Below are 15,465 nucleotides of genomic sequence, written 5' to 3' on the forward strand. Positions count from 1 at the left end.
CAGAAGCCCTTTAGAATGTCATTGTTCTGTGGGGGAAATTTGGATGTGGACAAAAAGATCATTAATAAAGGCTGTCAAAACATCTGTTAAAAATCTGCAAGTTACAAAATATGCATTAAAAGGATAATTAAATATAGATGACACAGTTTAAAGGTCTTCATTTTCTAGTTTGTAGCAATCCACATGGGGTAGGCTTAGGCCAGGTATACCGTTGGAATTTTTATTTTTAATTTAAAAAAGGAAAAACCAAGACCAACCATTTCCCCCATTTCCCTCACCCTTTCATGGTTCCTGGTCAGACTATGGAGGAACAAGAAGTTTTCTCTCTCTGGAAAGCAAAGGAGGAAAATGGCAGTTGTGAGGATAAAAAAAAAAAAAAAAAAAAAAAAAAGTGATGTTCTGCTCAACTAGAGATGCTGAAGACTTCTGTCCTTTTCTCCCTTCTAGAGGAAAAGCCTTCCCTTGTACTTGAGCCCCACTGTGTGCCTGCTCCTTTCCAATATTCTTAGGTGGAAAGTAAGAACCTAACCTCCCTCTTTTTTTAGAAAATATGTGAAATAAAACCAGTGAGGGTGCCTCTTCCTCCATCTCCCTGCTGTAGGTTTCTGAGTTTTGGGGAACATGCTTTTCCTTTCTGAAGTTGTGCTTTGTGTGTTTACATTTATGGCTGCTGTCTGAAAAAGCAGGCTTGGCTTACCAACAGCTTAGGCCTGATTCTGCATTAGGGTATGTTTATATGCTTGTGTGTATTATGAATTCCCTGAACTGCACAGGGATCTCTGGCAGCATGTCCTGGTGAGGGACCAGCTCAGCTGCATTGTAAGGGAAATGGTGAAGTGCATTTCAGGCAAAATAGTTACAGCATACAGTGTACTTAAGATGGAGGTGATTTATACAGCCTAATTCTTGTTTTAATTGACAACATTTTGTGTGGCCTGCAAACTCACCCAGTTAGCATTATATCAAAGAGAAGTGGGAAATATCCGAACTGAATTCTCTTTAAGTAAATCTGATTTCTAACCCGACTACAGCCCAGAAAGGACCAGACGGGGTCATCATTCCCAATAACTACTGTGACTTCTGCCTCGGAGGCTCCAATATGAACAAAAAAAGTGGCCGGCCTGAGGAACTTGTATCGTGCTCAGACTGTGGGCGCTCTGGTAGGTGACTCCTTCTTGCAACTTTCTTGTACAAAAGCATTTGTGTGTTTTCATTTTTTCTCCTCCTGAAAATTTTGAAGAAAGGCAGCACATTTGGGAGGGAATAGGACGTGAGGTCTTACCTCTTGCCTGTATTTGTGGGAATGGATGATTGGGAAATTTTCTGTTGTAAAACCCATTGTTGGATTCACAATTTTAAGCTAATGGGGTTCTTACGAAATAATGAAGTTTTAATGTATTTATTGGCTTCTGTGAACATTGGTACATGTACTAGTTGTTCTTTAAATGGAAGGAGAAAATCCTATGACAATGTTAAAGAATGGGCTCTGTCTTCAAATGCTGCAATTACAACTATAAATTACTTACAAGATTTATGAAAGTTGCATGACAAGCATTTCCATTGATTACACATTTCATGCATTTCTTCATCCAAAAAAGAAAGAGGGAGGAAATTACAGGGTAGAGATGGGGGTAGCTGTCAGGAATTATCCTCTTACAAGATGACTATCATTAATTTTGTTTAAAGAGGTTTTTATTTCTCCATTTTCTCCTCTTCTCTCTTTTTAAATGTAGGCAGTTGTGTCTTTCCCATTTCTAGTTGTCTTTATTTCTGGACAGTTTTCTTTTCTTTTCTTTTCTTTTCTTTTCTTTTCTTTTCTTTTCTTTTCTTTTCTTTTCTTTTCTTTTCTTTTCTTTTCTTTTCTTTTCTTTTCTTTTCTTTTATTTTCTTTTCTTTTCTTTTCTTTTCTTTTCTTTTCTTTTCTTTTCTTTTCTTTTCTTTTCTTTTCTTTTCTTTTCTTTTCTTTTCTTTCTCTTCTCTTCTCTTCTCTTCTCTTCTCTTCTCTTCTCTTCTCTTCTCTTCTCTTCTCTTCTCTTCTCTTCTCTTCTCTTCTCTTCTCTTCTCTTCTCTTCTCTTCTCTTCTCTTCTCTTCTCTTCTCTTCTCTTCTCTTCTCTTCTCTTCTCTTCTCTTCTCTTCTCTTCTCTTCTTTCACTTTCCTTCTCTTTCTTTTCCTTCTCTTTCTTTTCCTTCTCTTTCTTTTCCTTCTCTTTCTTTTCCTTCTCTTTCTTTTCCTTCTCTTTCTTTTCCTTCCTTCCTTCCTTCCTTCCTTCCTTCCTTCCTTCCTTCCTTCCTTCCTTCCTTCCTTCCTTCCTTCCCCTCTTCCCTTTTGTTCTCTTTTTCTCTCTTTTTTTTTTTTTTAATTTTGTCCCAGCTGAGCAGTTATTCAGAGTTTGTGTGGGAGGTGGTGGCAACGGTAGAGGGAATGGGAGACCTCTAATAACTGCATATTCCAGCTTTGGTCAAGTTTCCAGTTGTGATATTTCTGGACAGTGGTAATACTAGTGGTGATAAAACCATAAAATATAAATTTGAAAACCAAAGAGACCTTGAAATTCAGTATTGCCACTGCTGCTTCTGTTCTGCGGTCACTGGAAGATGTCTGTTGCGTGATGCTGAAATGCTATGTGAAGTGTTCTCGTGATGAAGGAATGGCCTTCTCGTACTCCTGCTGAGATTCATAGTGAACCTCTTACCAGATTCAGTGGGAGCAGGACTAGGCTCTCACTGACAAATTGCCTTCTGCAGTTGTTGTGACCTCTGAAGATATCCTGAAGTGATACTGACTGGTCACCAGAGGACCACTGGTGACCCCTTTGGTTTTCTCCAGGGGCATCCTTATGAATCCTGCATAGTCAGTGGCATGGACCTTTTAGTGTATATGCATTTGCTTCTTAATAACTAAAGGGGGAAGCTCATGTGGTCTGTGGTGCCATCTTGGAAGAGCATTCCTCTTCCCCTTGATTGCTGTAGTTCTATATAACTCATTTCAGCATTGTCCTGATACGGCGCAGTGAGACAGATCCATATTTTTTGCTATTTAAACATTGCTATGGTGATTATATCAGAATGTAACACAAATACATTAAATCCCTTGATGGCTTAGTGTGATAGAACAAGTAGATCCGCATGTAACCTAAATTGTGCAAAATCAGTTCCATTAAATGCTATCCTTGTACAAATTCTGACCCACCTGGGTCATTCGTAAGGGTCTGCAATGGTGTGACTGATGTGTGATGGAAGCAATTAAGGTACAACCACACACTAATCTGTAAACTAAAACAATGAAAACTCTTTGGTGGCTGCCATCTTTCTCTTTCTTGATAATGGGCAACATTTTCATTATACTGAAAGAGAGGTCATGGAAATTATGTTATTTCTTCCCTTCACAAAACGAGTAATACCACATCCCTGTAAGGTGGTTCATCTACCAATTATTTTGTTATATCCATTTTATTTTTGTGAACAGGGTTTAATTCTTCGTTTCTCAAGCAATGCAGTGTACTTAACCACGCAGTTATATGGCTGACTGGTGTAGCTGGAGTGGGGACCAAACAGTCGGTTACTTAATGTCATGTTAGTGTTTCCGAGTAATAAATCAGTTGTCCCCTACACACTGACCCTTTCGTTTTGCTGGGGCACAAGAAATATCTTTTTCTCTACCTTTCTTGGAGAGGGATTCTGAAGGTTATGCTATTAATCACATAATGTGTTTGATTGAGGGAGAAAATAAACCTCAATTTCACAGATACCAGTATTTGACTTCTATTTTCAAGAGTCTTGTTGTTGTTGTTGACATTGATGTTCTGTGTGGAGAATTTCCTGTTGCATACTGAAAGTTGGATTAATGCACACTTTTGAACTTTTCAGTGTTCCCCAAGACAGGTCACTTCTCATCTTAGTTGTTTTAGTTGTTGAACTGTGTCTGTTTGTTTGTTTGTTTGTTTGGGGCATATTTTTAAAGGAGATGACATGAAATCGGAATAAAAGCATTTATTTAGTTTACTTCCACTTAATTTTCAAAATGTATTTCATTTTTTCCATAGAAGAGGCTGTTTAGGATCAGGTGAAGGACAGGAATAAAAGTCCTGAGGCTGATGAGATATCTAATGGGTTACATTTCTATAGCAGTAAATTTGTGACAGTTGATGCCAGTCTGAAGGACAGTCATTGTGCTTAGAAGCTCTAATGGTGTCTAATTACTTACACGGTCTAAAATTCTTTTTAAATTGATCTAAGTAATCACGAGAAAATATTTTAATGTCTTTTGAAGAGAGGAAAATATGATTAACCCTTTCGCTGCCATAGCTATGGGCACCTGTGTTATTTGTAGATTTTTTTTTTTTCTTTGAAAGAGAAACTGATCCTTTTTTATTTTCTTACTGCAGTTCTCCCAAGTTATGACGTTGAGGTGTGTGGGCACGTACAAGCACACACCTCTGAGCTCGATAGTCTGTATTGTTTAATAATAATGATGCTTAAAAAAAAATGATGATAATGATGCCTGTTGCTTAACCCATGTGCTGATATATTCATCATACATGTCAGCTCATTTGGGAAGAGAAGGCAGGAGGGACGAAGCAGCGCCAGCACGCACTACGGAGGACTTGTTCGGTTCCACGTCAGAAAGCGACACCTCGACCTTTCACGGCTTTGACGAGGACGATGCAGAAGAGCCTCTCTCAAGCCGAGGAGGTGGCTGTGGTGGCAGCTCTCCCTCTGCAGACAAAAAGGGCGGCTGCTAAAATAATTAAAAAGACGCACAAACTCTGAGCAATTTGCTGTCCATTTTACTACTAGGATTATTATTACCTTTTTCTCTTTTTTTTTTTTTTTTTAATTTTAGGTCCTTGGTTTTTGTTTTGTTTTATTTTGTTTTTGTTTTTGTTGTTGTTGTTGTTTTTCCTGTGGGGTGTACACTGAAAGCACAAGCGCTTAAAGCTCTTGACAACTACTTTGAAGAGACAGAAGGTTTTGATTTTCCTGTTTTTTTTTTTTTTTTTTTTCATTTTAGTTTGTTTTTCTCCCACCTCCCCTCCCTTCTCTTTCTCTCTGGAAACATAAAAGGTGGATTTAATATTTTTTTTAATAGTGAGCAGAGTTGATTTTGTTGTCTTTTAATATATATATCAGCAAACCACAAAAAATACAGATGGGTTGGAGAGCATGAAAGAAAACCCAAATAGTTTTTTTTAATTATTATTATTTATATATTCTATATATTATTAGAAAAAAAAAAAGATACTTTTTAAATAAAAATACAAAAAAAAAACACAAAAAAGCAATGGATGTCTACTTGATGATAGAACTGTTTCTAGAGAACCACTGTGGGCGGACTCTATCCGAAGACAAGGAAACCCTTGGTGTGATGGCTTCTGCATTTTGCACTTACTGTACCATGTGGAGTTTGGCTCTTCTTGTACATCTGCTACACTTGTCTTTAACAGCTTGAAGACACAAGCAGCTCCATTGAAGACCATGACCTTGGGGAACACGTTTCCATCATCCGTCCTTTGGATACCTTTACACTCAATAGATCTCTTCCTTCCTGCACCCCTGCATCTTTTCCTCACTCCGCTCTACCTTTTTTTATTATTATTAAATTACTTTTCCTTCACCTTTCACTTCATGGATAGCAATTTCCAAGCATAGGGACGGCATATGAATGGCAAGTCATAGACATCAAAGACAAAACAGATGGAGAAGCAGAATCATGGAAGAAATGATATGGAAAAATACCTCACCTATACTTTTCTTTCCATTTTTAAATTTTAATTCACAGCATTTTTTTCTGTGTCGCCCAGATTTTTCTCTCTGTAGTGTCTTGTGAGACACTTTGTTTGCTTTTCAATAGCTTCTCTTGAAATAAACCAAAGCAATACTCATTAAAGTTCCATGGGCAATGGAGAAGAGTGACTCCCTTCCCAGCGACTTTCCCAGAAAGGAGGAAGCATGCAGCAGAATTCAAAAGGTATGTCCTAGCTGAAACGTCTTTCACTGATTGTGAAATCTCTGTTCCCTGGATTTTCAAGAGACCCTTGATTGAACTTTGTTGTAGGAGTAAATCCTGTGGATTAAATTGTTTTATGAGTATGTGCCACATTCAAAATATGAGTATGTGCCTCTTATGAAACTTATTGAAGTTATGTGGGAGCAGGATCCAGCCTTGTTTACAGTCAGAAGTGAAGTCTATAAAAAGATTTAGTATGTAGGTTATGTTTTCCTGTCCTAATGCTGGTGAAAATACTCCTGGAGCAGAGACAAAATTAGGTTCTAAGGTTGTGTTTTTACTGATGCGTATATAGGGTGAAATCATGACCCCATTTAAATCAAAGGCAAAATAGACTTTTATATGGGCAGTGTGTAGTCCTTAAATTGGAGATATTTGATACCAGAATAAAAATCTCAGCCTTGTAATGAAGACTTTGGATACATATTGTTCTAATATGTGAATGAAGCCTGTCCAAACGGATTCCTCTTCTTTTTCTGGGCACAGTACTGTCTGTGAGAGTTCTTTCAACAATTTTTTCTTTCCATAAACCTTTAAAAAAAAAGGGGATCCAGTCATAGAGCTTACCTCAAATTCTTTATTGACTTTAGGCCTAGAATAATCAGTGGCCAGATTCTGCTCTTAGGTACGTAGATGTAAGTCCAGAATGATGCTACTGATGTTTAGATTACATTAATAATCTGCCCTCAGAATTAAGTGTGCTACAAAATGTTACAAAATACCTCCGTGTGTTTATAGTGTAGAATAGGGAATGCAAGAGTCATGTGCACCTGTGAGGAGAAAGCCTTGTTTGAGCTTTTTCCATATTGACAATCTTTTTCTGTTGCTGTTCTGTTCCTGCTGGTGTATTATAATCCATCAAGTGTCAAATCAATGATATTTTGACTTAACACTGTCAATGAGAAGTGTACTTTAACTGATGAAAACATTCATTCATTCCACAACCAGTTCTTTTTTCTCTGAAAGAATACAGCAGATAAATTCATAATATTTTGCCATTCTTCTGTATTTACCAAAAGCTCAAACTTCAGGTAATTTCCAGGGGGGAGGCACAGTAATACAGGTATCTGCCAAAATCCCTGAGAGAACGTAGTTGGCTCATTTGTATCATCTTGTGCGTGTGTAGTTAAACATATATCAGAAATACATGTGCACAGCTACATGCACACCTATTGACAATACAGACATTAAAATGAAGAGCACAGCAGTCAAGATAGAAGACACTTCCTAACCAAGAATAGATGAAATCAGCACTTGCATGAATCTTATGTTGGCTCACTCGTTTCATACTGACCTTACTGTAAGCAGAGTCATGTCTTTAAAGTCCAGTGGATTTCCTCTAATTTTACATTACTGTAACTCAGAGCAGAATCTGGTCTAGAGATGCAGTTGTTCACAGTTTTCAAAGGAATACCATAAACCTGAAATACTTTAGAGTAAAAAGAAAAAAAAAAATCAAACTTATTGCTTCTTTTTCTCTGCCCTTCAATCCCTGCACTTACATCGATGTAACTAGTATTACATTCTCTCCCTTAATTTCTTTTTCCTTCTGTTGTTAGTCTGTGACATGGCCATGTGAACAATAGGAAAAATAGAAAGGGAGCAGTACATAGAAATGTGCCAAATGCACAGCAAACAAGGAACATGATTTCTAGCATCTATCTTGCATCCATTTCTTGTGTTCATGTAGCAGTCATATCACACAGATGAGTTAAAGAGTTTTCATTTTATACAGCCAAAGTATACTTTGGCATGGAAAGACACACAGGTGAAACAGACACTTGAATTATTAAGGAACTGAAGAGAGCTCAGTTTTCATGAGCTGAGGAACACCAAGTTTTGTTAATTTTATCTACTTTTTGCAGTCTGAGAGGTGGATACTTACCACAGTTGGCACCAGGCAACTGCACGTGGCTACTGGTGCAGTGATGGCAGCACAGAGCTCAGCATTTGCTGCCTGCTGTGTTTACCCAGCTTCTTGCACGCTCTTGCAGCCCATTCTCAGCTCTGTGCTGCTGCACTGACTGTTGTCCTAGCAGCACCTGGGCTAGCTAGCTGAAATTTATCCAGATATATCTTTCTGAAGAACTTCAGTCACCGCAATAACTGCAGAATAGACATACTCTAAATATAATTTCAGACATACTCTAAATATAATTTTTTCCAAGTGGAGTCCTTACCATTGTCTTTTGTGAACCATGCCTAACACATTCTGGGCTCTTCTGGAATACAAACAATAATCAGATGCCCATAATTCATTAAATCTTGATTTAGTTTCACAAATGCAGTCAGTATAACAATGCATACAGTCTTAATCCTTTCGCAACCTAACCACCCGTCTTTGTGACAACTGGGTAGCGCAGTGCCCTCAGAAAGAAGCCACAGCTCACAGAGTGCATAAGGCTGCCAGCAGACATTTATTACAGATGGCATACAAAAGCACCCATTACTGTTATTTATGCCATTAATGTGTATATGGACAGTCAAGCTAGTCCTGTAATGTGTAGTAATGTGTAAATGGACAGTTCAAGAAGCTAATCCTGAGGAAGGAAGAAAGGAAGGAAGGAAGGAAAAATAAATTTGTTGTTATGGAGAGCAGAGTGGTCTTTGAATTCCTCAGGTTGTCATATTAGACTGAGATAACCAACCTGAGGAGAAATCTACTTCTCATGGTTTAATCAAGTAGGCTGAGCAGTGGTACTGGCCATAGGAAGGCATTGATCACAAGGAGGAGGTGAAGATGTAGAGATGGAAGCTAAAGGTATACTTGTTTAAACTAGGTTGTAAAGCAGTGTTAACTGTGAATATCGAACGGAGAGCTGGTGTGGAAATGAAATACTGTCAGGGTAGGCACTGCTGGAGTGAAGACTGGGAACAGGGAAAGAAAGTTGGTCAGCTCATAAGTCAAAGATAAAGCAAAGCCGAGGGGCTGCTTGCATGAGACCCTCTCAGATGACAAGAAAATGGCACTGTTAATGAGGCAGAACATACATAGGAGGAGGTTTCATAAATGCAGTGGGGAGGAAAAAAAAAGGGGGGGGGGGAGGGCTGACTCCAGCATAGCCGGGTCAGAAATGAGGAAACTGCACAGTGCCAATTGTATCCTCAAAGACACGTAAGTCCCAAACCAAACTAGGAAGGCATAAAAAAAGTGAATTCTATGTCATACCTGAAAAATAAAGTCATCTTTGAAATGAGAAAGAACTGTGATGCTCTGTATTCCCCAGCGATTTCAGCAGTTCAATGAGACCTGCTGTTCTGAGCTTTATAAGAAGGAGATCTTTGAAGGTACAGTCCTTCAACTAATCACAAGCCTGGCTCTTGCAGTCCACATCCAAAGATGTCCTTCTTATTAGAGGAAGGTTAGCACAAGTCTATCCGTAGATTCTCCTGAAACTTATATGCTCCCACACAAACCACATCCCAAAATAAAACTACTCCAATATGGAATGTGAATAAAGGAAAGTTTCATCTCAGGCCCAAATTCAGGCTTACCCGTGTTTGTTTAATCATGTGAGCTATGTTCTCTGGCCCCTTTCTACTGCTTCATACTAAAGGATCTTAGAAAAGGCACAGAATTTCCTGAGCCATCCTCTGCAAACTGATTCACAGATGGGAGCAGGTGGAAGTGAGGAAGTGACGTGCTGCTTGAGCAGCCGATTTGTGGGAAGAAAGGCTGTGTGCACAGATCCTTAGCATATTCCATTCTGTGATACTTAGAGGACATGTTAGCAGGGGCAGACCTTATCTCTTTCATAAAAGCAGTTTAAAATTTTAAGCATGATGGTATGTATTGAGAAAGTTTTAAGAAAAGGGATTCTGACATTACAGACAATAAAGGGAGGCCATGAGGCATGTGGCAGAATAGGGTTGAAGATGGAATCTGTTTTACTTCACTTTGCATCTCTTCCCTCCACCCTGGTGCCCCCAGGTTTGTGGGTTTGTGGCTTGGATATTTATTTCTTGTATATGTAATATGCTTGGGATAACATTGCACTTATGTGGTAAGGTCGTGAATGATGAGCCTGGGCTGCTGAAACACGGTCCAGAGAGAACTTTGCCACTGGCTTCAGAAGGATTAGCACTGAGCTTTCTTAGCTATTGCTTTTATTGAATGAAACCTCCCTGTTAATACGCTTGCTAGTATGGTGTAGACAAGCTCTGAGACGGCCATTTGTTTCAACAGAATGTGTTATTAGAATCCCCTCCCCGCATTGTTTTGCCTTTGAGCTTTTACATTAGTTATTCATTTTGAGTTCCAGTGTGCCATTTTACAGTCCTCGGCTTAGGCTCTTGATTGAAGACAGAGACTCAGTTTGCTGCCTGCTGGTGCGTGGAGCAAACCAGAGCTGCACCCAGAGAGCCGCTGAGTCCAGGCTGTGCTGGGGCACCACAGCATTCTCCTGGCTGCCTTGCCTTTCTTTGGTTAATTCTTTTAATGATGTTTTGAGATGGATCCTGAAATTATGATTCAAATACCATCAAACTGTGGCGCTTTCAAAACCTGGATCCTCAGACAATTTGCCTCTTTCACATGGCAAGCAGTTTTACTGAATTGACTCCTCAAGCAAACATTGTATTGACCCCACTGGGAGTTGTCTCATTATAAAAACTGCAAAATCTGCCCAGTGTGTTTTGTGCTGCAGCATATGTAGATGTTTCCAATAAACACCCATTTTGTATTTTCTTCTATTTTTCTCTTATTTGTATAAAATGTGTCGCTATGAGTATATGTAAAGTATGAGGCATATACATGTGTTCATGCTGGCATGGGGTTGTTTTGACAAACCCTCACAGTGCAGGAATGTAGCCAGGCTGAATTTTTGCTGACTGAGCCATTACAATAAACCCTACCAACCTTTGTTCTCTTTGCCAGATATTTACCAGGGTTGAAAAAGCCCAACCTGTATAAATACCATAGAGTACTGAAACTGGGTTGGAACTTTTTTCATGTTCCTGTATGATTTCCATGAGTGTTGAGTTGCCAACTTCAGAGGATGGAAGTTATAGTAACATTTAGAAAAAAATAAAAAATCCACAGATGTTGCAATTTCAAGTTCTGATATCTCGTTAAGGGGTTGCATCCAGTTCATATCATTGAGTTATTCTTCCTGTCACTGGTAGCTCCTAAGATTTTGGACCTCCAAGTCATCCAGAACTGATACGAGAGGTGCGGGGAAGGTGTGGGGGGAGGCCCTCCCATTTTGTGGGAATAACCATGAGTTCTTTTAAGCTCAGGAGCTTAGTGGTATACAACTTAGTCCATTCACGGATTAAATTAAACGCAAAATGCAAATTTTCACGTATTTCCAGAAGTTATCACGTTGCTGCTGCCCCTGTGCGTATGGTTCAGAATCCTAAAAATGTCTTCTGTGCAGTGCTGCATACACTCATGGCTCTGTACAACTAATTAGCAATATAGCAGTGTAATCAGAGCAGGATTTCATAAGCAAAAATCTTAACCTCTAGTGAAGAGACAGCTATATAAGCTGAATGATGAAGGTTATTTAATGACGTTCACAGTAAGAAAGATTGACAGCATTTGGTGCCTTTCTTTTGGATGTGCTCCTTCATATCCCGTTTGTTTGCTTCATATTTACTTGTAGCTCCCCCAGTCAGTTGAAACTGAGTCTGTCAAATCTATGTTTTCAAAGCACTAGAATGCAAACAGTGTTGGAAGGTTGGTTTGTGCTTTTTCTGTTTTATTCTGAGCATTTGCTTTTGTTGTCTGTTTGAGTTTGTTTAGTTCTACTTTCTATTGCCTTTCCCTCTGCAGTCAGCCCTGCCCTCATGGACTCCAGCATCCTTCAAGCAAGACATTTCAGAAGAAGGCCGAGAGAAGCCAGGATGCTTTGATACTTCTCCTTGCCCTGACCCTTCTGTACCTGTTTCATCTGGCACAGGAGCCTGGACTGCAGGAAGCCGGCTGCCAACTGTTCAGAGAAGTTCTGGGGATGCCCTAAGCTGGTGCAATACAAAGAATTTTTTTAAAGTCTTGATTTCACTTTCTTTTAAGCATGTGTATAAACCCAGGTCAAACTGGAATTGATCTACAGTAGAACTGACTGAAAAACAAACAAACTGAAAAAAGACTTAACTATTTTATTTATTTCAATATTTAAGAGAGAAAAGAAGTGCTGAAGTTGCACAGTATTTTTGTTTGAAATACATTTTACTTCAAATTTTAAATGCAATTTTGTGAAGACATGAAATTTTAAAAAGCACTTAATGTAAAATAAAGACTGAATATTTACTTTAAGGAAAAAACTTTTTTTTTAAATAACGAAAATAAAGATCAACTCTGCTCTCTCTCTTACTTTAAAGAAGCCATTCATACATGTGCTGGGTATCTTTGTTTTTTGCAAATTGGATGTGGTAAGTGAAGATTGTTCTGGTTTACTTTCTCCTTAATAATATCCTGTTAGATGCTTAAAACTTACTTTGCTGTATTTGTGTTAGGCACAAATCTGAACAAAAACTGTTGAAAGAGCAAAGATCAGGCTCAGTGGCTGGATTTTTTTGTTACCATATGTTTTGTCCAATTCAAAGGACTGTCTTCTCCCAGTAGGATTGATGTGTCTCTTCTGCACAGAAAAGCAGGTTTTCACTTGAGCAATTCTGTGAAATACCTCTGCTGAAAGAGGGCTTTGCAAAAAATGAAAACAACTCTGTTAATCCCCCTACCCCCCTTATAATTCCTCAGCTGATTGTGAGTTGGTTGTAAGAAAAGTATCTAAGTGTTCAAATGCTCTTGCATGGAGCTTCCTGTTGGAGTCAAGGATGATGCTCTCTGTAGAAACCTTGTGTATTTCATCCCGTTATTAAGAAGTAGTGGTCTTTGAAAAGTATAGAGATGCACCTGCATTTCAGCAGTGAGCAACAGGGGTTGCTCAGCAGGAGAAGAATGTTGAGTCCCCACAGCTGCAGTCCTAAATTATCCGGTGAGGAACATTCACAACCCTCATTCCGGGTTGTTAGCCATCTTCTCAGTGAAACGAGTTCTGCTTCATGTGAGCACTGGGGGAGTTTGTTGGCTGCCAAATCTGCTCACAGCAGATAGTGCAGGACTGTTCTCTGTCATGTGTGGTGCAGGGTAGGAAGGATGCAAGATAGCCTTGTGTCTTAGGAGAAGGGTATTGGACTTGGCTCTGAGATTACCTATCCTCTGTGGCCAGGGGTACCTATTGGGATAGACCCAGTGTATAGTTAGAAAAAGTGTTTTTGTTAATGTGGATTATGTTGGCTTTTTGAGTGAAAAAAAGCGATGTCACAAAAAATTCATCCTGAGTAGGTGAAGCTGCCAGAGAGCCTGATCCTGCATCATGTTTCTTGTGCACCTAAATCTCAAACTCACCTCATTGAGAGATTTCCATGTGTCAGCAGTGGATTTTGTCCTATGCTCCCTCTCCCTTCTCCTGCTCCCTCCTGCATAAAGACATAGAGCCAAAAATAACCATATTAAATCTTTGGGAAACCTGAGTCCTGCTCCCACTAAGTCAAATGGCAAAATCCATGTCATAATCAGGCTCTTTAGCAGAATGGGTTTGCTTTGTTCATTTTGCTGATTTCCAGGCTTGCAGTGGTGAGCTGCCTCTAGAGGAAAAAAGAAATCAAATTTTATTTAATCAAAATATAACAAAACGCACAACTGTAATGAAGATTTACAAACTGTAGGGTGTGTATCCAGTTTGTGTAATATTCCTTTCAAATAAAAGTTCTGCTTCCAATGCCCCTACTGTATATTCCTCTGTAAATATTACATTATCAAACCGATTCCACAGGGTCTTTTTTAGTGCAAATAATCTTCTTTTAAAGAGATATTGTTGAATAACGTACTTGTACATATACTTTTCTAAGCTCTCCATTGTTTATAATACTCTCTTGAAGCTTAAAATAAAACTTCCTCCTCTATTGATTTTGTTTTTCTTTACCATTTTGTAAATTACGACTCTTGTCCCTGGATTTTGTTTTGTATTTCTTAATGAAGCTTGAAGTTAACCAAAACTTCTCTTCCTTTTTCTCACATACTTCCTTTTAACCCTAGAAATTGGTCCTGTTACTTGCTATAGTGAAGGCAGGCAGGAAATAAAATACTGCTTTTGTGTAGGACTCATTTTGGTAGTATATCCTGTGACTTGGTGGTAGTAGAAGATCTTTCTCAATGTGTTTGTGTTTTAATAACCTTCTTTATGGGATAAATAGAGTTGCAGTGAGGTAATTGAGACTCAAAGGTAGAGTCTAAATTATATGATGCTCTTTGTATGGATTTTAGTGACATCACCTTACGGAGCCACGACCCTACCTATGACACTTCTAATCCAGTCACTGGAGTAACTGCCTGCCAGAGCCAAAGCTGTGGTTCCCTTTGCTGCATTTCACAGTGCAGGCATGAAATCTCCCTTTCCCTTTACACATGTAAGATTAGTAGTGTGGTTGTATAGGATGGGAAGAGAAGGAGGAAATACTGTTTCAGATTAGATGCCCTCTTTTTAAGAAAAGCCATGTTTCCTCTTCCCTAATAGACCTGCTGTCATTTTTATGAAGTTCTGTTGTTTTTCCTCTGCCTTACCATTGATTGCTGTGCTACCAGTAGTGGCTATAGATGGGCCTTTTCATTTTGGCAGCTGCTTGCAAAAATAGCAGCAGGGATGTAGTTTTTAAGAGATCTTCTGATGTGGGTACAGAGCCTTTAGAGTAGTGGGGAATAAAACCACAGCAGATCAAACAACAAATAAGTCCTAAAGAACACAGCAGAAATGAATCCAATAAGGCAATATAGAAATTATAGTAAACCCCTAAGAATTGTCGAACATGAACTCCTACCTTCATGATTTGTAACATTTCTGTCTCAGAGTGTGTCTTTACAGCAGAGTTAGCTATTTCCTGTGAAGTTTTATTTTTCACATGTGTAATCTTACTTCCCATTAGTGTTTTGTCTCTTCACTCAGCTGGCCAGAACATGACTTGAAAACTTCACTGCCTACCTTCAGACCTTATCTTTACCTGTGCAAGGCCCTTTGCAGATTTACTGAAAGGAGGAGGAATCTAAAATGCATTTCTGCTACCCTTGCTGTCCCATCACTGTGGCTCTTGGAAACCTCTTTAGGATCTGGTAGAGCAGCTTGTGGGCTGCTTGCTGGCTTGTCCTGAGCTGTTCTGCAGCTAAAAAGGTCTTCCTTTCCTTTGCACGGTTTGGACGTGGGGTGCCAGAGACAGCTGAGGAGGTGGGATAAGGTGCTAGCTGTATTTCTGAGCCGTGCTGAGAAGGTAGCTGTGATGCTTCCTGAAGAGTGCATGCTGATGTTGCTGGTTTTAAAGCTTCTCCTAGCAACTTCCAGTTTCCTTTCTGTGATTTGCTCTCAGATATTCTTACAATAATCTAAACTGTATGCCTACAGAACTACTTTTCCAAAGGGATTTGATGGGGGCAAGCAATCTTTCTGCCCTAAGGCAGTGT

General features: G+C 39.1%; 1 protein-coding gene across 14 annotated transcripts in view; it reads left to right on the forward strand.

Moving 5' to 3' along the window:
- DPF3 (double PHD fingers 3) overlaps window positions 1-15,465 on the forward strand; it is a 182,696-nt gene that overhangs the window by 150,344 nt on the left and 16,887 nt on the right. For 9 of the 14 annotated variants that reach the window (XM_072038821.1, XM_072038823.1, XM_072038822.1 and 6 more), the window contains one exon: window positions 1,032-1,160. In XM_072038821.1, the coding sequence (XP_071894922.1) occupies window positions 1,032-1,160 (129 nt within the window). Of the gene's footprint in view, window positions 1-1,031; window positions 1,161-4,546; window positions 5,970-11,784; window positions 13,924-15,465 lie in introns of those variants that run through there. The other 5 variants (XR_011809690.1, XR_011809688.1, XR_011809691.1 and 2 more) reach the window with 2 other exon arrangements.

Source organism: Anas platyrhynchos, chromosome 5 (genome assembly GCF_047663525.1).
Source record: "Anas platyrhynchos isolate ZD024472 breed Pekin duck chromosome 5, IASCAAS_PekinDuck_T2T, whole genome shotgun sequence".
Classification (NCBI taxonomy): domain Eukaryota; kingdom Metazoa; phylum Chordata; class Aves; order Anseriformes; family Anatidae; genus Anas; species Anas platyrhynchos.